This window comes from Panthera onca, chromosome A2, assembly GCF_046562875.1.
Source record: "Panthera onca isolate mPanOnc1 chromosome A2, mPanOnc1 haplotype 2, whole genome shotgun sequence".
NCBI classification, from domain to species: Eukaryota; Metazoa; Chordata; class Mammalia; order Carnivora; family Felidae; genus Panthera; species Panthera onca.
In genome coordinates this window covers 138,704,680-138,727,247 of record NC_138340.1, presented here as the reverse complement: position 1 = coordinate 138,727,247, position 22,568 = coordinate 138,704,680, and the positions used below count along the sequence as shown (strand labels likewise).

General features: G+C 41.1%; 1 protein-coding gene across 1 annotated transcript; it reads right to left on the bottom strand.

Annotated features, from left to right (window-relative positions):
* Nucleotides 1-1,270: 1,270 nt before the first annotated feature.
* On the bottom strand, nt 1,271-14,958 carry WNT16 (Wnt family member 16). Its single transcript, XM_060632982.3, has 4 exons — nt 14,542-14,958; nt 14,117-14,358; nt 11,870-12,156; nt 1,271-5,098 (listed from the first exon to the last, which is right to left on the bottom strand). Exons 1-4 carry the CDS (start codon nt 14,634-14,636, stop codon nt 4,634-4,636), a joined length of 1,089 nt encoding a protein of 362 aa, XP_060488965.1. The 5' UTR covers nt 14,637-14,958; the 3' UTR covers nt 1,271-4,633.
* Nucleotides 14,959-22,568: the final 7,610 nt, after the last annotated feature.

The following is a 22,568-nucleotide window of genomic DNA, read 5'->3' as shown; positions in this document are numbered from 1 at the left end:
GACACCTTATGTAACAATTGGCTGTAAGCACAACAATAAAAAGGATGTAAGTATTTATTTAACGTCGCACTAAATTAGTTTGATCTTCACCCCCAGTCATTTCCTTTTGGAATGATTGTTAGGCTCTTGCATAATCCGACTGTTAGCCCACACTGGGATCTAAAATAGCAGGCAGTTTAAATCACTTAGAGCTTAGAAATCAAGAGGCAGTGTCTTTTCATTCTATTTCATGGTGAATTCTAAGCTCTCAGTTCTTCCATCATCTAACTACTGCTCCTCAATCAAGTTTATATAGCCAAACCATGAAGGAACATCCTGTAATTTTCATTTTATTTACAAAGGCCCCAAACTCTCTAAATGGTATACTGCAAACTCAGTGTGTGACAATTTCGATGCTGTGTGAAGCACATGTTGGTGAAGGGCACAGACTAATACATAGAAGTTACTTAACGCCTGGTACGTAGTAAGTGCTCATTAAGTGTTTGCTATTATTCCCTATTTCAAAGGAAATGAGTCCCTGGTGTACAACCACGTCCCCCTTTTCAGGCTGCGCCACATGCGTTTGTCCTTCTCGGCTCACCTCATCGTCCTACTCTGAGAAATGTTATGACTTATCACATCTGGTCTATAGTGAAACTGAAATTAAAAAAAAAAAAAAAATCAAGGCATCTTAGCCAACTTTCCTTAAGAAGGGCTTGCCCTGAGGAGTATTCCTGGTTCCTGGAGATCAGACTTGAATTTTTCTTCCTTCAAGTCAGCTAAGTGGATTATAGTACTCTGGATCACTAACTAACTGGCTCCAAATGGTTGGTTTAACTCCGCAGTGTCTGGGCACTGCAATGCAATGCAACGCAATGCAACAAGTTCCAACAGCTCATCAAATTGCCTATAAATGAATATTTTGATGGGAAGCTTTTCTGGTTCCACATTTTAAACTAAGTAGAAACCAGACACACTAGTACTGACAGTGCTTGCGAAAGTCAACGTGTGCTTCTAAAATCTCTACTGTGAATATCACATGATTACAAAGCTGCAAAAACATACAGGGTCGTAGCATCTTATATAATTAGATTCTATTTTTACTCTAAATATAGCTATCCTAGTTCTTTAAAAACAAAACGACTATCATCCAGATTGTGAATAAGGAAAGAATGCAGTTGTTTATAGCCAAACAAATTAAAGCGTTTTTTAATGTTTTGCAAGCTACTACTACCAGGGAAATATTTTAATTAGCAAACTTCTTTATCTAGAGGTTATAGATAATGCCATTTGATATGCTTTTCTTGATATCATTTTCAGACAATCATCATTGCCTCTTACCACTGTCTCTATTAAGCATTTCCCAATTTACAAAATAGTTGAACTCCTACGTTGAAAATTAATACACTAGAGCACTTCCCCTCTCCTTTCCCCCTTTCAACATCATAAAGGGCGTTTAAACAAAAGAAGGCACTTTGTACCCTATACATAAGTCACAGGGCTTTGTCTGGCTGTGAGCCTGACCCAAGTGCTGCCAGAAAGCTGTTTTCGAAACACATCACTGGAGCTGAAGACATCTAATGTCTGTGCTGCCCAGCACCCAGGTACCATTTAATGTTAACATAACACCCTGGTTTTCCTCCGCGGATTCACCTCTTCCCTCCCTTTTCTCAAGCTACGTGGGTTTAGTCGGAATGAATCACTCACTGCCACTTTCCACCCTGGATCTGATTGCCTTAAGATCATCAGTGTATTTATTCCCTAACCCCAATCTCCAATGCCCATTGTGATTGGTTCCCGGATGGACATATTAACCAATCAGAGCCAATGAGTCTCAGAACTACCTTAGTTGGTCATTTTGTGAAGGAAAAAAAAAAAATTCCATCTCTCCTATAGAAGCAACCAAGAAGAACCTCTCTCTTTCCTTAGAATGAGTGGTAGGAGAATGTGAGGTTTGGAGGGAGTGTAGCAGCCATTTAGCTAAGAAAAGAGAAGAACCTGGGGCCCCTGGGGTGGCATGAGGTGGTGAGGGTCCCCCCACCACCTTATAGGGCCTGAAGTAGAACACAACACTGCAGAAGCCAGCCTGTTTAGGCTGGAGCTGGAAAGACCTGAACCGTGGGAACATAGTGTGAGTTTTCAGATCGAGCTCCACGGGAACCAGTCTGGACTCTGGACTCTTCAGTTACTGAGTCAATGCATTTCCTTTAACATTTGTCAGTCTGGGTTATGTCATCTGTTACTTGCAACACGAAGAGCCCTAAACAATGCAGGCAAAATAGCCTAGATTGAATAGGAACATCTGGGCTCCACAAATTGTATTCCCGAGAGCACCGCGGTGCTACCTGCAGCATGACGGGGAGTGGGAAGAAAATGAGCCAAGTCCAGGTTGGCCATCAGTTAAACTGGTGAGAAATTCAAGAATGGCTTCCATAGTGATGCCAGAGAGGAGAAGGAAAAGAAGAAGCCAAAGACACAAAAAGAAGAAGCCAAAGCTTGGGAGTTAGGAGATCCTGCTCAGGCATCCCAGAGAAGAGAGTCTGAGTTGGCATCACTGTCTTCAAGCAATGGCTGCATACTAGCGTTTGGGAATTAGAGGCCGCCTGATTCTACCAATTGGTTGGTAAGGTAATTATGAAAAGTTGTCTAGTTGATAGAAGAAATTGGTTGTTAATGGGAACTATTCTTCACCTTAAAAAAAAAAAAGAGTGCTTATTTTAATGCAGATAAAATAGATTTACTGTGCAAAAAAAGGGGGGGGGCATGAAAATAAGTCTCTCAGGTTATTCTAATCAGCGGATGCTAAAGATTGGTAAACCACTCTTTTAAATAAGTACTATATTTATTCAATTGTCATTTCCGAGATTTTCACTTATAAATAATATTTCTTTGTTAAACTGTAAGGGTCACAATGAAATGTTTAGCCTTGAATTTAATATGAAGCCTGAGACATTTTCCATGGGTTTGCTCTTTTTTGCAAATTATTGCTCTGCCTTGGGAAATAAGATTGAAAGGAAATAGGATGAGAGTTATGGGCAAGGAAACATTTTCTTGGCTTATTATTAGAAAAAGAATATTCTTTCTTTGTCCTTCCTGAACTTAGAAGTTTTTTCCTATAGAATACTGAAATAGTTAACAATTCATAAAAAACATAAGCATCTACATTAAAACACAACCTTAAATGTAGCCCTGTAATTTTTACCAGAAACCTTGTAAAGTATGATGAATATACATGCATGAATACTAAACTTAGAAAGACCATTCAACATTCACTTGGAAATGCAGCATTACATACAATATAATAAATATCCAAGATATCAAATACACAAAGTAATCATTGTTTTGATGTAGATTCTTTTATCCAGTTAACACTTTTACTGCATAATTTATTATAATAGCCTTACAAGTTAAACAGAACTAATTAAAAGCAGAATTTAACTAATCTGCTGAAATAACACAATTCTCAATATCTTGCAGCATATTTTAATCTATAACATGTAAAACTGTCATTTTGACAAGAAAAACACATCCATATAACTGCTCAATTAACTTCTTTTTCAATGTTTAAAAAAAGTCAGAGTTAATAGAATGAAAAGAAACAGAAGCTAATCTTATTTCTGAGATAATTTTATCGCCTTAACTCTTGGGCTTTGGCAATAATGTCTGAAGTTTTAATACATATCATCATATAACTTAAATACTGTATTTACAAAATATATAACTTTTTTAAGCAAAATACTGTACAAAATACTGTCTTACATGTTTAAAGGGTACTTTCCCTTACAATGTATGAAAGCCCTTTATGTTTTTACCTTTAAGTTTCCCACATGCTTTCGAGATCCCTCTCTTCTCCGATATTTCAGAGCTGGGGTTTTAATAGTAGAAACTGGTCTACAATTAAAGAATAAAGCCAAAGATAAAAGATTGCTGTATATCTCACTGAGATTCTTCTAGATAAACTCTCATAGTTAAAAGGCACTTAAAATCCAAATCATACATTTTACGTTCTATGTTTAGATTCTTCCCTTTTGTCACTAAACATCTCTAGCAAACACATTTTAGGGATACTGTATCAGTTATGAAAATTCTTTTAAATTGCCCTTCTTTTGAAATGCAGGAAAGGCAAGTAAGCACCTTCCACTTCTGTTAACTTTTCAATGTCTGTTTCTATGCACAGTATGATTTCTTCACCCAAATTACTGAGAAAATAAATGAGATCATGTTTACTGTTCCTTGCTGCTATAAGATGCGTCTTTTAAAAACGTCTAACATTAAACCCCCCGCTATTGAGTTCCATAACTGAATTCCATAGTCAAGGATCTTATCCTGAGCATGGCCCAGGTCTCCCCGCATGAAGGCTCCTTCTTCTTCTTTCTTGTTTAGGAGACAGATTATCTTCTTGGTAGGTCAATATGTATTTCCAAACCACCAAAGAATGAACCCAAACCTTGTCAACTTTGGTATCCCCCAAAATCCACATGCTCGGTGTGTGACTGGATATCCGTCAGGCAAGGAGAGCGCTGCCGGAGGCCCAAGGGTCTGGGACCTCGGAGGCAGGAGGCGCCTTCCACAGCCCTGCACAGTGGGGAGGCACCTCGGAATGGCCCTCCCTTGTTTGTCACTGAGGAGTGGGGCTCAAGGCTGGATGGAGGGGCTACTTGCAGGTGTGGACGTCAGTCATGCTTTCACACCTCCTGCAGCGGACGTAGCAGCACCAGATGAACTTGCACTCGCACCTCTCCACGTGCCTGACCACGTGGGTGTTGTAGCCGCGGCCACAACAAAGGAGGTTGCAGCCGTCCGCGCCCTCTGACGTGCGGTTGCATTCTCTGCCCTGTGTTCCTGGGATCCCTAGTTTCTTGTCTTCTACACAGTAATTAGGAGACTTATTAAGGTAGAGCAGATCATCTTTGCGGATGGGTATCTTCCTCTGATCTTTTTCTCTCCTGCGCATTTTCCTCTTTATTTTGTCTGAGATTTGGACACTGTTTTCATATTTGTCCTTCAACAAATGGCCGATCTTTTCAAAGGAAGACATCGTTTTCCAGCACGTTTTCACAGCGCAGGAGCCGGACACTCCGTGGCAGCGACAGTCTACTGACATCAGCTTGGCGACGGCCTGAAACCAACAGGAATTGCATTAAATATCATTCATGAAGTGTCTTACCCAACAACAGAAGCGCGGCTGACCTCACCACTTCACTTTCTGGGTCCGTGTAGTCCTGCACAAAAACGGTAGTTTTGAACATAAAGGGTCTCTACAGCTGCTTCAGGGTTCCAGTGTTTTGTCGTTCTCCTGACCCTGCAGAGCAAACGTTTCCAAGTCTAATTTAAAGTAGTGGACCAGGCCAATGTAGTCATCAGGGTTGATCTGAGACACCCGAGGGAAACTACTTTTATGTCTATTTTTGTGTTTAATTTCGGGGTGGGAAGATGTTCATCCATGCCTCCATGTTCCTGATATCGCACCTTGCTACTCAGAGTGTAGTTCATGAACCAGCAGCACCAACGTCACTTGTGAGAAACACAGCTTCTCTGGCCCCACTATAGTCCCACAGAATCAGGATCTGCATTTTAATGAGATTCTCAGGGGACTCGTATGCACCTTAAAACTTGAGAAGCACTGACAGTATGGTCATCCTCGCCTCACAAGTGCATAGAAGCATCCGTGGAAACTTTGCAAATAACCAACGCACTAATCACTGAGATTCTGATTTACTTGGCCAAGGTGGGGTCCAGGCAGTGGCACGTCCACAAAGCTGCTCAGATGATTCTAACGGGCATCCACGCATGAGATCTATGCACTGAGAGTTCTCAGGTTTGATCACTGTAAAAGTCTATTACGTTCATGCGGGCTTGGGGTACCGTGTTATCCTCTGGTCACAGACCACATGAGAAACCCTGACTAATCAACTTAAATTGGTCAAAAGGAAAAGGGGCTGGAGAGTGTGGTTGCTCCCAGCAAATTCTTCCCCTGTTGTGGAAAATTAATTCAAAACATATGTCCTATTCTTGATGGATCAGTAGTACCATCCTAACATAGAAAAGGGATAATATATATACATAATTTTTCAATTCAAAGTGCTGAGTTTGGTTTATTCAGCCTGAGGAATTAAATGAAATTACATATATCTGTAAGAGTCCATTGCCTGGCACACATTAAGGTCTAAATAAATGCCCCCTTTCCCTGAAGAAGAAGGTCCGGGAAGAGTTGAGAGAAAATTTTACATGGGGCTCACCGTGCAAAAGCAATAGAGAGATTTCAAGAATTTGGGGGTTCTATTCTCTTATACAGCAGGCTGGTTAACACAGCTTCCTTCCATCCCTAGAGGACGACAGAGCAGATTAATAAATCGCCGGGGCTAGCTGTAGCGCTGACGGTCTGTCAGCATGCTGGGTAAAATGGGAAATTGATCTGCCCATTCAATAACTTGGAAATTATGTGTGTCATCTCACCAAAGAAAGGAAAACCTCACAGCTTAAATTCCACTTACAGTTCTTATCACGACTCTAAAATGACAGGGGTTTATGTTTTGCCATTTTATACTTAAACCTGACACTGACGTGTTCGTGGAATGTTAGGTTTCCCAAGAAATTAAAGTTTCTGAACTATCTAATGAGATGGACTATTTCGGACAATTTATAATATTTGCAACCTTGAGTGAGAGCGTATGGTATTGATTTGTGCAATATTCGATACTTATTAGTGTTGAAAATAATAAACAGAATAATATTTAAACCCTGTCCTTTATGGAATAGAGCACATATGCTCTTTTTGAATTCATAAAACTGAGAAGCAAGTAGCTATGTCTATTTCTTAGTAACTCAGGCAAAAGACAGCTTTCAATGATATGAAAGCAATTTATAAAGTATGGCACACAGCTTAGTTACTTAAATTTATGGCATTTGATATTCACAAAGACTTCCATTCTTTAAAATGTCTCCAGGCAAATAAATGTTCAAATTAATGCAATCTGCCTACTTTTGTTCAGATTTTAAGGGCTTGAAGGATATGAGAAAAAGAGAGCTCAGCTAATGCTGGGCAATAACAAAACAAATTGTCCAAAGAAAGCCAAAAATCTAAGAATGTCTGTTTATGTATTTAAACCTGATCAACATTCCTCACAGTCATCACTTGGTGATTTAAAACTGCCTCTTGCTCAGGATCTTACTGAGGGGCCGACTTTTGTTTCATCAACCAGTTCAGACATCATGTATGGTGTTGCCAATTTGCAAAGCATGGAGGACGGAGTAGATGCTCACCAAATACTTACGGAATAGTTAGTCCAGCTCACTTGAACAGCTTTAACTCACTCTCTGTTGGTGCTCTGAAGCTGAAGAAAGAACTGAAAACCACCTTAAACAAAGGAGTCACTGCCAGGAGAGTCAATGGCATCGAAAGGTCTTGATCCTAGGGGGCTCTCCTCCGATTCCTCAGCCCACAGCAGTGTTAGGCCACAGAGTTAGGACACATTACCTCCCAGGTTTGAAGGATAAAAAGGTGATATCTAATGATATCACCTGCTGAATTCACATTGGAATTTTGGGAAGATTTCCTTGCTATAGAAAACTAGAATCTTTTAAATACCTGGAGTTAGTTATAACTTTTCAGGGATGATATTTTTAAGTTTTGTTCGATTACCTTTCAATTCCATTATCTTTTTTGTCCTTAACAATAAGTACAAATATGGTATTTTTATCATGTGTATATTTTACATTTATATTTCATTTATTTATATTTTATCCTAAGTTTTATTGTATATATTTTATATTACATATGTTTTACCATATATATTATCATATATATGGATATAGATATAGATATAGACATAGCTATAGATATAGTCTAGGATAGAAAGACAAATAAACATCAAGGAGAAGAATTCCAATAACTTGACATGAAATTTAAATGATTATAGCCCCAAAAAAAAAAACCTCTAAGGAAGAAACTTGGGCAAATAGGGATTAAAATAAAGCAATGTAATTACCATTAGGACAATTTGATGAAATGCAGAGTCCAAGGCAGATCACACACACACACACACACACACACACACACATACAGTTTAACTGCAGAACTTAGTGTTTCTCAGAGAACTTTTTCATAAATTATTTTACTTGATGTAGCTTTACAGAAAGAAATGCCTTGCACACAGTAGGTAGTTAATGAACATGTACTTACATATTATTGCAGTTTTACAAAAGAATGAACAGCATGGTTAAGACACTTGATTTACATAAGGAAAGTTGGTGATATATGATGTAAAGTCTGCATATGCAGCAGGAGAATTTTAGTAGAACAGAGAAAAATGAAAGTGGAAAATGTAGTATATTTAAGGAAATTGCATGAACACTCCAAAAAAAAGTATATTCTGGAGCTTTTCAGCTGGGATTCTTAATTAACATCAAATAGCCGTTCTGAACTGCAGTGATAGGAGCCATTTTCTGCTAACAGGAAAAGTTAGAGAACAGCATTCGTATGAGTAGTATGTGGTTATGAGAAAATTCCTTTCTCTACTCTAGTTGAGTTGTTAAGGTTTATAACGATATTAACAGAGGAATGTTTTGTTAACTATTGCAAACAGATGTGCACATTTTGGTGGAATATTTTTCAACTATGGGAGAGCAATTAGGAGGGTAGCATTCAATTTACTGGGCTCTTTGTGTTAAGTTTTGGTTTGATGAACTTCTAATGAAGTGAAATAGGAAAGATGTATCATTAATACTTAATGTAAAAATAGAAACTGCTAAGAAGTGGTCTAAGGAGTGACTGGTCCCACAATTTTGGTTCAGAGGTAACACAGCAGGCGATGATTGTTTTCCAGTGTATCGCTTTATCCAAACTTCACAGAAATGACCAAAACAAAACAAAACAAACTATTGTGGAACATTTTGTTATAAACATTTCATTTTGTCAACTATCAGATGATCTAGTTAAGTTTTTAGGAAAACTGTGACATAAGGTTGGATGGTTATATGTAGAATTCCTATTCCTCTGACCCATTTTGTCTCTTTCAGTCCAAAAATATATTTGAACCTGCTGAAAAGCAAAACACTTATGTGTTGTTCAAGTACTTATAAATATTCTTGAAACAGGTCAATGAAAATTTGGGGTTGGGCCCTTCCCACTTTTTTGAGTTACTCATCATAAAACAAATTATGGGGTAGGGAAACTTAAAAGTTTATGAGGTGGACATGGGAAGAATGGAAATATTTTAAGCACACCAAAAGAAATACCCATAAATATTCCAAGTCACATTATTCCCAGAAGTTCTGCCCCTGGAAGACATCACATCATTCTGTTAGCCAATCACCATTCAGCAACATTATTCTTGGAGTCATAACTTTAGGAATGGTGTCAGAAACCAAGTGGGAATCAGAGTATTTAAGGTCAGCGGTTAGAAAATCATCTATCCTGCTCACAGCACTACTAAGCGCCAGTACCCACATTTCTCTGAACGCTTTCCTACATTTTGAGTTTGGGATTTTGAGACGAGGAAAATCAACTCAATTGAATGCAGACCTTGAACTTTACTCAGAAGAATATGCCTATTAGATTAAAATCCTAATTGCCAATCTTAAAAATGGAGTTGATTGTTCTTCCATATTAGATAATAGCGTGGAAACCTGGTTGGTTTTTGTTGTTGTGGTGGGGGGGGGGGAGGGGAGGGGGGGTTTGGCTGCCAGTGGAAAGAAAAATACAAAATGGTTTTGAATTGTAATATTTCATGAAAACAGACCAACAAAAACTCCAGTCCAGGTAATGTTTTGTAATATTTTAAGACTCTATGTAGACCAATGAAGAACAAAAATACTCAGTAGAGAAAACTCCAAAATGTACACAAACTGCATATATATGTATAGGCTGAATTATTTTCTGCACGATTAGAATAATAGCAAAAACCTCAGTAATGTGAGAAGATTGTTTTTTGCCAACAAACAGTGGATTAAAATTGATGCTAAATAGTTGTATGTTTTTAATAAACTTGGAATATAAATACTAGTTGAAGATCAAGTGGTTACCGAGGCAAATATTGGTACCTAATTAGAAACAACACACAAGACAGAATAACACTAAATACCTGCCTAATGATACTGATAAAAACACAGAATACTGCAGAGCTTCTCAGAAGTTTAGGGATAGCTTTATTCAGGGAATTAATCATGACATGAATTTCCAAGTTTTGTTTTCTAGTGAAATGTTAAAAATCCCTACAAAATTATTTAAAGAATGATTAAAGAAGATTTAAGATCTAAATTGATAATTAATATACATTTGTGGGTCTTTTTAAAGATATTAATTTGACTTAATGTGTTTCTCATCCTAACTCTAGAGTTTTAAAAAATATGTATTAAGAAACACAAACATATATTTGACCTCTTTTATATTCATATGTTAGAGATAATTTTAAAAATCCTTTAGTGGATAATGTTTACATTGAAGCAGAACCTCATTCATTTAATTTTTTTTTTTTTTTTTACATGGAAAACTTTAAGAAGAGACATGTGCGTAACTGTGGTGTCAGGCAAGAATTACTTTATTAAATTTTAAAATTTCTAAACAAAAATATGAAAAGCCTACCTAGCTATTTACTGACTTGCCTAGTTTCGATTTTGCTATTTTGAATCAATATTCACATTGAATTAAGAATTCAAATTTGAATTTGAAGCGTCATGGTGATAATAACATTTATTGAGATTTGTGTTTTCGCATTATAAACCAGAATGGCTAAGTAAAGAAAGCTGGCTGAAACTTGTACCTATTCTAAGCGGGTTCCATTTATTCACTTTCCAAAAATGTAAAACAAATGTAACATATACGTTAAATATTTCTGACAGATACTGCAACTTGTTTTAATTTATTTCAGGAAAATGTGGCAGATTGCAATGACTACTTTGGGACCTTTACAGGTTATTGGATATTTACAATAATATAAGATATGTGCTGATATTCCTGTCCTAAAAAGATTATCACAACATAGAAAATGTATATTCATAAAAAGGTTTTGACTGTTTTAAGAAACTCACTATGAATTACCAAGTAATTCCCCTATGTTGTAGAACTCAAATTTTATTGTGTCAATATTCATTAAAATAAATATGTTAAAGTTAAATTAAGCTACAAGTTTATTCCATTTTAAGAAAACTTTAGTATAAAACACAGAATTCATAAAAGAGGTTAATTAGATGATGGTTCTTCAAATTTAATTAAAGATTAAATTAAATCTTTAATATGTACATATTTAAATATCCATATGTTTAATGTATCTAAAGCTTCTTTACATTTATCTGCATTTGTTGTTTTTTTATAATGAATCTGTATCACTTTATAATAAAATAACTAATTCTCTTTAAAAAAGATTTGTTTCACCAAAATATTAGTTAGGAGTCATGAATTCTCTAATGTATCCAAGAATGTTTGCTCGAGAAAGTACGGACACATTGATCACATGATGTTTCGGAGCCATTTCCCACTAAAAATAGATTTAAAGAAATAATCAAAAGTATATTTAAGACGGAATTTGATTTGGTACCATTAGGCAGATCCTATAGATCTTATCCTGGCTCTATCGCTAAGGGGATGGAACAAAATCACCCAAAGGCATGTGCACATCTATTATTTTATAATTAGTGTTCCAGGTAGACAAAATATAAAATCACCAATACATCAATCCCTATCCGATGGAGAACTTAAACTGAATCGATGTAGAAGTCATACATATTGTTTATGTATACAATAAACACACATATATATTATACATATAGATGACATATATGTTTCTTCCACTACCAGTGTATGTTTTTAAAATCACTTGGACAGATTCATTCAGAAGTGTCATCCCAGTGTTATTTAAAGGCACTAGATTTCATTCCATTTTCTGATACATACCTGCCTTCCGGCTTCATTGTTGTGTAGGTTCATTGCTAACAGAACTTTGCTTTCTTTTCCTGTGGTGTTTCTGATGGGGAAATCTAGGAACTTTCTGCTGAACCACATGCCATACTGGACATCGTCGGAGCAGCCCCCCCAGTGCCAGCCTTCACTAGCTGAGCCGCCATTCTGCAAGGTGGTGTCACAGGAGCACTCGGTCATGTTGCCTGCACTGCATGACCTGGTCACAGAATGCACCAGGCCTGCAGCCATCACAGCATAAATAAATGCTGTTTCCTTGGTGCCTAGAACAAAACATAAATTGCTGAATGGAAGAGCCATACCTCCGTCTGTTTATGTTCATAACAAAGCCTCCTTCTTAACCTCTTAGCAGGAAAGTGATTTTGCAATTACTTTCAATGGATGCTTTAATGAGTACATATTTAGAAAGGACAATTTCATATTGTTTTAGTCTTATAAAAAAGCTACATTAATTTTCAGTATTCCACTTGGGGGCATTTTTATATATTGTACAGCATAAATTGCCCTCATGACAATTAGAATCATCTGTTTATTTTTAAAATTTGAAATGTATGCCAGCACCTAGCTCAGTACTTAATAGACAATAAAAGTTCAATAAGTACATATTGAATTTAAAATCCTTCGCATGGATACAGTAAATGGTAATACAATGCCCAAAGAGTCCAGATTACCTTTATTTTTACATTTCAAATGTGTTCTCACAAAACACAAGCTGAAAAACTTGGTGTGATTTTTGTTTGTGTAAATAATACACGTCAGAATGCAAATTAAAATTAAGCAAAGGCCAAAGCAATCAGTAGATGTTACAGTTTACTTTCACATCAAAGACTGGTCTTTTTTTTTTTTCCCAAGGATATCATAAACAACAGTCACTGATATTAATATGGAACAGTTAAATATTTTATATAGTGCTAGCTAATCCTTTTACAGTCTTAAAAGCAATGAAAGTCACCAGCAAAGAAATGAAATGTCACCAGCAAAGAAAAAAAAAAATTGTTATAGAAATCTGAGTATATATTTAGCCCACCTGCAATAGAGTTTGAGCTAAAATCTTTGAAAATTAAAGTTCATTAAAACATTAGTAAAATGGGCTAGAAGAGACTCAGCAAATGACCTTTTTTTCTTTTGAGATAAGATTGGAGTAGAAACAGTTGCATGCCCGTTGTCCAAAAAACCTTTTCAACAGCTGATGTCCCTGAATTTCATCAACTAAAACTTTTCTGCTTCTAATTCTCCTTCTTCTCCTTCTTCTCCTTCTTCTTCTTCCTTCCTTCCTTCCTTCCCTCCTTCCTCCTCCTTTTTTTCCCCCTTCTTCCTTCTTTTTTCTTCTGCGGGGGGTGCGGGGAGGGGCAGGCCCCCTTCGGAAAGGCGCGCCGGCCAAAACGCAGCGGGGCAAATGCAATACTTTGGCGGCGATGCGTGCAGGGAGCGGGTGGAGAAGGGTCAAAGGAGGAGGGAGAACGGAAATGAATGTGAAAAACAACAACGAATCTTTCGGCGCCCAGGTTCTAAAATTCTTTGAATCTGCTGATATTCCTAGAACAATCCTGGTTCCCTGAACCTTTATCCCTACAGAGTCACTGGGCACGTGGAAGTGGAACTTTGTTTTACTGCAGCTTCCCGCGCCGCGGGTGTGCTCTCTGGAGGAAAGATATAAAAGGAAAGGAGACCAGAGGGGAGAGCCAAAGTAGTCGCGCTCGGGTTAGCCGCACGTTGAGTTGTCCAGGACATTCCCTTTTACAATCACCATTACTCTGTCTGCCCCGCGCTCCGAGGTGCCAACAAACGTGGGGCTTCGCTGCAATTAGCCCCTTGTCCAAGGCTCGGTGCGCAGCGGAGCTCTTAAATCAAAGCAGATGCGGCGGCAGCATTCCCTGCTGCCGACATCATGTTTCTCCAGCTGGTCACCCACGTAGGGGGGCGCTACGGGGTCCGAGGGGTCGGCGGGGTGGAGTGTCAGTTTTTCTGCAACTCCCGCCGAGCGCCGCGGGACGGAGGAAGAGCTACAGCTCCTAGCGCCCCATTCTGGACCTGGGGAGTCACCCCCTCCAGGACCGCACCTGCACCCGGGCCTGGTTTCCGTCACCCCCCCAATTCTCGTCCACTAAAGGACCTCTTTTGGGATTGAGACAGCGGCGGACCACGAAAGCACTCCTTCATTTACCGTACTTGGAGGAGTTGTCGCCCTCCATCCTGCGCCATCCCCGAGGGTCCGGGACTTACCGCTGCTCAGCTCGTAGCCAAAGAGGGGGCTGGTGCCCTGCTGGGCGGTGGCGGTGACCAGGCAGTTCCATCTCTCGTGTCTGAACTGGCTCCTGCACTCCTGAATGCCCAGCCGCGCGCCCTCTCCGATGCTCGGCAGCAGGTACGGTTTCCTCTTGCACAGCTCCTTCTGGCGGCTGTTCAGCGGCAAGTTGGCACAGCCCAGCTTCTCCGGAACCCCAAAGGAAGCGATGCCCAACCACCTGTAAGACACCGCCGCCCCTAGCGTGAGCCGCTCCCCAGCTCTCCTCTCCGTTCCCAGGTGTTTTGCCAAATTTTGGGTCATCCGCCCTAGGGTCCCCGGCCCTGCTCCCCCGCGTCAGCTGGAAGTCCCCCGAGGCTGGGCACCCCTTTTGCCACAACCGCCGTGCCGCCCCCATACTCACATCCAATTTCCTTGGGCTCCGCAGGGGAACAGCGCGAGCAGGGCTGCCCACAGCGCGCACAGGCGGGACAGTCCCAGGAGCGCCGCTCTGTCCATGGCCCCAGCATGGAGTCCCCCAGCCTCAGCCGCTCCACTGCTGCCCTCTCTGCCCAGAGGCCCGCCAGGCCAGAGGTCAGTTCCCCAGAACCAAGTTGTCCCTCGCCCCCTCTCTCCCCGTGAGACAACATAAAAAGAAGGCCAGCGGTGGTAGGGGCTCTCAGCAGCCTTCCCCTCGCTTGCAGGGAGCAGTTGAAAGGAGGTGGAGAAAGGAGCTTGGGGCCCTCCTCCCTCGCGGAGCTGGAGGTGTGCAAGAGGTGCGGGAGCGTCCCTCGCCGAAATAGGTGAGAAACTTCTGTTGGTGTAGCTGTCTCCATCGCCCCCGGCCTCTCCTCCCATCTCCTCCCCCTGGCCGCGCCTGGAGCCTGATTGGCCCAGCCTCGGCCCCGCATCTCATCATCCCCGGACCTCAAGCTCCCATTGGCTGCGAGCGGGCTCCGCGGGGGGCGCTCGGGCCCGCTGCTCCGGGACAGCGCGTCCAGACCCGGGTGTGTTCATGACCTTTCCTCCTGTCGCGGTCTTCTAAGAGCGGGTCTCGGCGGGAGGGGTATTGATTCAACCCGAAGACTGCCAGGGCCGCTTCTGTCTTAGCAACCCTGGGGGAAGGCGTGGGTCGAATGGGAGATGTTTGAGTTCCACCCACCCCACTCGCATTTGGATTAATTACCCTCTGGGTGGAGTGGCTGGAAAACCTCACTGCCCCCGTTTCTTTCCTCTCCCTCACCTCACAGGAGAGTAATCTTTTTGAGTCAGAGTTGGTACCAAACAAGTTGACCTTTCAGCACTGCTCGAGGTCTCAACGTGTCAGGAGACTTCAGATGGGTGAGATGCTGTCAGGCTTGAGGTCGTCGTCATTTAAATAGACATTTATTTATTTTTAGCGAAAGAGAAGGTTCTGGCCTCCTATCTAATCTACCATATTTACATGGTGTTATGCGATTTCGTTTTCCCGGTTTGTCTTCCTTTCTGCCGTCTTTGAGAGCATTGTCAGAAGACAGAGGAGAGAGACAGAATGTGCGAGAGAGCTTCTGGGGAGCTCTAGAGTAGATGAGGGTTGCGTCCCTGCCCTTATCGCCACTCCGCATTGTGGCTCACGTGGAGACCTTGGACAAGGCTACACACGGAAGACACAGTTTAAAAAGTTACTCGGTAAACGCTTCATGTTTGCCCAGTACTGTGGGAATTTATAGACAGTGTCCCTTCCCTCAAGTTCACAAACCAGCCGCAGAGACAAGTCTAAAACAAAAGAATATGAGATTTCAGTGAAGGAGAGCATAGAGTCCAGTGAGGCACTCTAGAGCCAAAGAGAGTTGGGAAGCCAGAGAATGTATGGTGCCCGGCAGTTTAGGAAGGCTGGGGAACCAGTGATTTTCAGGATAGAAGATCTCTGGGATGATTGGGAAGGCAAGCTGGACCTGCTCAGCCGTCGTATCCAACAGTCCTGCCTCGCCTGGTTGGTGACATGAAATGTTTCTGAGAGGTGTCACCTGCTCCCCAGAGGACTTCTGAAATGGTAGTAAATTCTCAGGGTGGACCTACCAGACTTACTCAGATAAAAGATTGGCTTTCCTTTGCTTTGTCCTCAAATAAAGGATTTTATTTGCTGCATGTCTCCTCCATCAGCCCAGAGCAATAAAAGCTCACTGAAATTCCCGTCCCATCCCATTCATGCCTTTATCCAACAAATATTTGTTGAGCGAACACTATGTACCAGGTCCTAAAGCCACATTGTAATTTTTAGAGAGTCAAGTTGATGATAGGGTGTAGTTACTGATCCAGACATATTTTGGCTAATGGCTAGTGGCCTCTCTCAAAATCAGAGCCTTCATCCAAGCTCACTTTATTCTGTGAGCCTCTCCAGGGGGATCATGGAGCATTTTCTGCTGTATCCCCGCCATTGGGCCCAGCGCATGAAATCTTGGTTTTGAACAGAATTTATTGAGTGGATTAACATGATGAGGAACGCCCTGAGTGCATACCTAAGTGGTCTAAATGATGAAATAAGAGAAGTGACTTCCTTTTCAGGGGGAATGGGGGAGGGGAGAACATTAATACTTAGGGATTATTCTGTCCATACCTCTAAAGCAAAGGGTATTTATTTCCAAGAGTTGATGGAGCTGAAGAAATACACTTTTCATTCAATGAACAGACATTGGAGTGCCTTTTTTTTTTTTTCTGCCAGACATTTATGCACGGAGAGTCTGATGAGTGCCTCTAGTATTCAATCTCTTACTCTCGCTTTGTCTCTCTCTTCTCTCTCTCTTTCCACACAAAATTTCAACCCTCCCAAATTGGTACTCATTTTATAGATTAAAAAATGAATTGGAGCTGTTAAAAACTTGCTCAAGGTCACTCAAGTAAGTAGTAGAGTCAAAAATAAGTCTTATTAAGGGGCACCTGGGTGGCTCAGTCAGTTGAGCGTCCGACTTCGGCTCAGGTCATAATCTCACGGTCTGTGGGTTTGAGCCCCACGTCGCGCTCTGTGCTGACAGCTCAGAGCCTGGAGCCTGCTTCCGATCCTGTGTCTCCCCCTCTCTCTGCCGCTCCCCCGCTCTCACTTTGTCTCACTCTGTCTCTCAAAAATAAATAAATGTAAAAAAAAGAAGTCTTATTGTAGCGGCTTGTTCTTTCCACCTCAATAACCTAATTCGCAACTTTCTTTCTTTCTTTCTTTCTTTCTTTTTTTTTTTTTTTTTTCTGATTAAATTCCACATCACTGGGCCTCAGGGGCTAAATTTCTCTTTTGTGTTCCATGGTTCTTCATATCACAGTTCACAGATCTCTCCATCAGAAGAGTTCGTCTGTCCTCTGAACAACCCACTATGGGTTGCCTTGAAGTGGATCTCACTGAGGCAGATGTCCGTCCACCTGGGTATCCTGCCGCTTGCCCCCTCCTCACTGTCTGGTTTCTGCAGCCGAGGCAGAGCAGTGGGGAGAGCAGTGGGTGAGTTGGGTGACTGAGGCGCCAGTCAGTCAGTTGTACTCTTAGGCAATTCATTTCAACACTGAGTCTCAGTTTTCTCACCTTTAAGATTATAAAAAGCTCTCCTTCAGATCTGAAGTGCCTACTAGCATTCCCATAGGGCTGGAGGGAGGGAAGTAGTGGGAGTGTGTGTGTGTGTGGGCAGGGGTAATGGGGCGTGGGAGACTGCATTTGCGAGTGGATTTATAACCCCAGGAGGAGGAAGCCTTTAGTCATTGACAAGGGCATGTCTACTTGAGTGATGGCCCAGTTTCCAGGGTGACACAGGCTAGACTTTTTGGGCCCCTATCCTGCACCTTCAGTTCTACTTTTCCTTCTGAGTTTCAATTAAAATGAATTCTTTTAATTGCAAAAGTCTTTTTAAATGGTTGAACTTTAGGGGTACCTGGGTGGCTCAGTTGGTTAAGCGACCAGCTATAGCTCAGGTCATGATCTTGCAGTTCGTGGGTTCAAGCCCCACATCAGACTCTGTGCTGACGGCTCAGAGCCTGGAACCTGCTTCAGATTCTGTGTCTCCCTCTCTCTTTGCCCTTCGCCTGCTCGGGCTCTGTCTCTCTCAAAAAATAAATACACATTAAAATTTTTCTTTTAAAAATGGTTGAACTTTAAAATACAGTATAATCTAGGGCTACCTGCGTGTCTCAGTCAGTTGAGCGTTTGGCTCAGGTCATGATCTCACAGTTTACAAATTTGAGCCCTGCATCAGGCTCTGTGATGACAGCTCAGAGCCTGGAGCCTGCTTCCAATTCTGTGTTTCCCTCGCTCTCTGCCCCTCCCCCACTCGTTCTGTCTCTCTCTCAAAAATAAACATTAAAAAAATTTAAAAAATTAAAATAAAATACATTATAATGTTATCAGGCCATATGAAATTTATTTATTTATTTTTTTATTTTTTTATTTTTTTAGAGCGTGTATGTGTGCATGCAAGTGGGGGAGGGGCAGAGGGTGAAAGAGAGAGAGAGAGAGAGAGAGAGAGAGAGAATCTTAAGCAGGTTCCATGCCTAGCATGGAGCACCATGCTCACTGTGAGATCATGACCTAAGCAGAAATCAAGAGTCAGATGCTCAATTGACTGAGCCACCCAGGTGCCACGATATGAAATTTTATTTTGAGGGTAAAGGAAATTACAGATATTTTATTTATTCTGGAATGTGAAAGTGAGGAGTTCTTTTATAATCTAATTTATATCTCTAATAGAATATGGTTTATGTCTCCTATCATTAATGAGGATTATACTATGTAGAGAAAAATAAATGATGGGTCAAATCCAAACATATATATAACCACACATTTCAAATTGTTAATTTTTTAAGCAGCAAGCAGGAGCCTTGTTTCCTATTTATTGTTTACAATTCATAATTTGGAGAGAGGACACACTATTAACAGGCCAATAGAATATGACCTGATGTTTTACTATGTTACGCAAGCTATGTAAGCTTCAGGTACCCATATCCGTAAAACGTTGCAAAGATTTTCTCATTCATTGTTCATAAATACAAACTTTACTATGTCATCTCATGATCTGAACCCAGCTACCTAAAATTTGATTAAGGCTAAGAAAATCACCATGTGACTCCAAGTTTGCACAGGTTATTGAAGCATCTATGCTGTCTTGATTCCGTAAGGAGAATGTGTATATGAACCCGTTTTCCTAGCAGGGGTTAGGGGTTTTGAGCTATATTCCAGAAGAGGGTGTTTAGGAGGGGGAAAGCCAGATTTCAAGCATATTCATACACTCAAGAGAGCTCTCTCAAGGGACTGAATCTGTCATAATGGGGGCCCTCATTGACCAGCTGGGCCAACTGCACCAGATAAGGAGCTGGCTGGCAATAAATCCTACTGCCCACTCAGGACTGTTGTAGATTATTCGTTGTAGAACCGAGAGGAGCCTGTTCTTTCTGGTAGTTTTCTCTCAGTCCCTGGGAAACTCAGCAAAAAAGTCTGCCTGCACAGATACGCCTTGGACTCTGCCTCTGGCAATCCATCAGAGAACGAGACTTCTAAGGACCCTGTTGTAAGAATTTCTGCTCAGATCACAGAGACTTATGTACTGGAAACTGATACCAGAAGCACCCAGCTGGTCTTAACTCCCATGATAGAACAGAAGACCAGAGTTGACTTTTTACATAACTGGGTCCCCATCCATTCTATTTTAAATTCCACCTGGATGCTACCAGTGTGGAACAGAGCACAGGCCTGTGAACACTGGCTCTCAGGCGGGGGGCGGAGAATGATATTCTGGACATCCTGCTGTCCTTTGGTGGCCCAAAAGGCCAGAGAGAAAGTCAGACTCGGAGCAGCAGAGGTGATGCCGGGGGCACAACCAACACAAAGAGGAGTTGAGAAAGGATGCTGTCTTGCTTTTTAAATTTCCGCAAGTATGAGAGTGAAAATCTTTTGGCTACTCATCCTAAAAATCAAGGTTGAGGGAGAGAAGTGGCCTATCTCTAGTGGTAATCTCTTTGCAAGGAGGGAATACAAGTAAAACACCATCACTGACAAATGAGAGTGGTCACTCTTGCCTCAGGGCACAGGTAAGCAGAACACACAAAACTGAAATACGGGAGGATGTAGCTTTCTCAGTCTCTCTTTTCAAAAGTTGTTTTTTGAATTTTGTAAAACAGAACAACTCAATTGGTGAATAATTACTGATTTTAATAAGTTATGAAGAAAATGACTTCAACCATCTGGCATTTAGTTTTTAGAGTACTATTTTTAAGGTGATCACTGGGCTGTCTCTAATGGAAAAAACAAATCTTCTCTTTTTTTCCATTTTACTAAAATTGAGCAACCTTAAGGGCACCTGGGTGCCTCAGTCAGTAAACGTCCAACTTCAGCTCAGGTCATGATCTCATGGTTGGTGGGTTCGAACCCCATGTGGGGCTCTGTGGTGACAGCTCAGAGCCTGGAGCCTGCTTCGGATTCTCTGTCTCCCTCTCTCTCTTCCCCTCCCCCACTCTCTCTCTCTCAAAAGTAAATAAACATTAAAAAATAAATAAATAAATAAAATTAAGCAACCTTAAATTTTAAGGGAGAAAATTTGGAGGAAGAGTCCTTTAGAAACTTGCCCGTTGTCTATCTCATTCTAACTGCTAGGTCAAATAATTACACTTGATTGTTAGGATGTAATAAATATTTGGCCAATAAAAGACCATTTAAAAATCAGCCCAGGCTGAAGTTGTTTTTGCTTTTTTTAAAATGTTTATTTATTTTTGAGAGACAGAGCATGAGTGAGAGAAGGGCAGAGAGAGGGAGACACAGAATCCAAAGCAAGTTCTAGGCTCTGAGTGTCAGCACAGAGCCGGACACGGGGCCGGAACCTACAAATCGTGAGATCATGACTTAAGCCAAAGTTGGAGGCTTAACCGACTAAGCCACCCAGGTGCCCCTGAAGTTGTTTTTGGATTCAAGGTTGCTGTTCACATTCCACCACTCACCATTGTCCTCATTGTGGGTGGGATGCATGTTCAGGTGTTTAAGTATGCCCAACCAATTAACAGCATTTGGGATTTACCTGGGTCTCTGTCTTCACATGGAGGTGAATCACATTTTTAAAAAGTTTTTAAGCTTTATTATTTATTTTCAAAATAAATAATAAGAGAGAGAGAGAGAGAGAGAGAGAGAGAGCATGAGCAGGGAAGGGGCAGAGAGAGGGAGAGAGAGAATCCCAAGCAGGCTCTGTGCTGCCAGTGCAGAGTCAGACATGGGACTCGATCATGACCTGAGCTGAAATCAAGAGTTGGTTGCCTAACCAACTAAGTCACCCAGGCGCCCGGAGGCGAATCACATTTAAACTTGACTTTAATGTTTTCACTTACCTGACTGAAATCCTTCACAATTTCTTATTTACTCCTTTAAAAAAAAAAAAAAAAAAAAAAAAAAAAAAAGTTTATTTTGAGAGACAGAGAGAGCATGAGCAGGGGAGGAGCAGAAAGAGAGGGAAAGAGAGAAAATCCCAAGCGGGCTCTGCACTGTCAGCACAGAGCCCTATATGAGACTCAAACTCATGAAACTATGAGATCATGACCTGAGCCTAAATCAAGAGTCAGATGCTTAACCGACTGAGCCACCCAGGAGCACCCTTGTTTATTCCATTTTAAACGCTTTGGTTTGACTTCTAAATCCTTCATTCAGGATTTGTCTATAGCAGTCATTTCTTTTTTTTTTTTTTTAACGTTTATTTATTTTTGAGATAGAGACAGCATGAACGGGGGAGGGTCAGAGAGAGGGAGACACAGAATCTGAAACAGGCTCCAGGCTCTGAGCTGTCAGCACAGAGCCCGATGTGGTGCTCAAACTCACCGACCGCGAGATCATGACCTGAGCCGAAGTGGGCCGCTTAACTGACTGAGCCACCCAGGCGCCCCTAGCAGTCATTTCTGATGAAATTCACTCAATTTCAGCACATATATTCATCCTAGACAGCCCAATTTCTTTCTCCTCTTTTCCATGAGCAGGGGCTGCATATTCCCATTTCGATTTCTTGAGAAGCACTGCCTCCATGCCTAAATTTTCTTCTCTTTCCTTTTTCATGTACCCAAACCCGCCTACCCATCCTTTGAGTCATACCACTTTAGGAAGCCTTCCACAGTTGACCGTGTTAATGTATTGCTTTGTCCAGTTCCTACATCATCTGAGGTACCTACCAGGAAATTTGTCACGTAATTAACTTTTGCTCTCTGATAGTTTTACGTGCTTTAATTGTAAGTCACCAAATAGATTGTAAATGTCTTCAAACCAAAAAGTATGAGTAACTTTTTTTTGCAACCTCCCTTCCCCCATTGCCCGTAAGGCTGAGTGCGTATTAGGCATTCAATAATGATTGTGTGGTTGCTGTTTTAACTGACAAGGAATTTCTCATAACAGTGGAATCAATAAAGCATTAAGTTGAGAGCTGTCAGCATTGACATAATCTACTCGTTTACCACTTTTCAACTGGAAATTTGCCA

Excerpts from the sequence above, each read along its gene's own strand:
- WNT16 (XM_060632982.3), bottom strand. The coding sequence starts at position 14,636 with ATGGACAGAGCGGCGCTCCTGGGACTGTCCCGCCTGTGCGCGCTGTGG. Across the intron at positions 14,359-14,541 it reads GGAGCCCAAGGAAATTGGAT|GTGGTTGGGCATCGCTTCCT; the intron begins GTGAGTATGGGG and ends GGTGTCTTACAG. Across the intron at positions 12,157-14,116 it reads TGGCTACGAGCTGAGCAGCG|GCACCAAGGAAACAGCATTT; the intron begins GTAAGTCCCGGA and ends GTTTTGTTCTAG.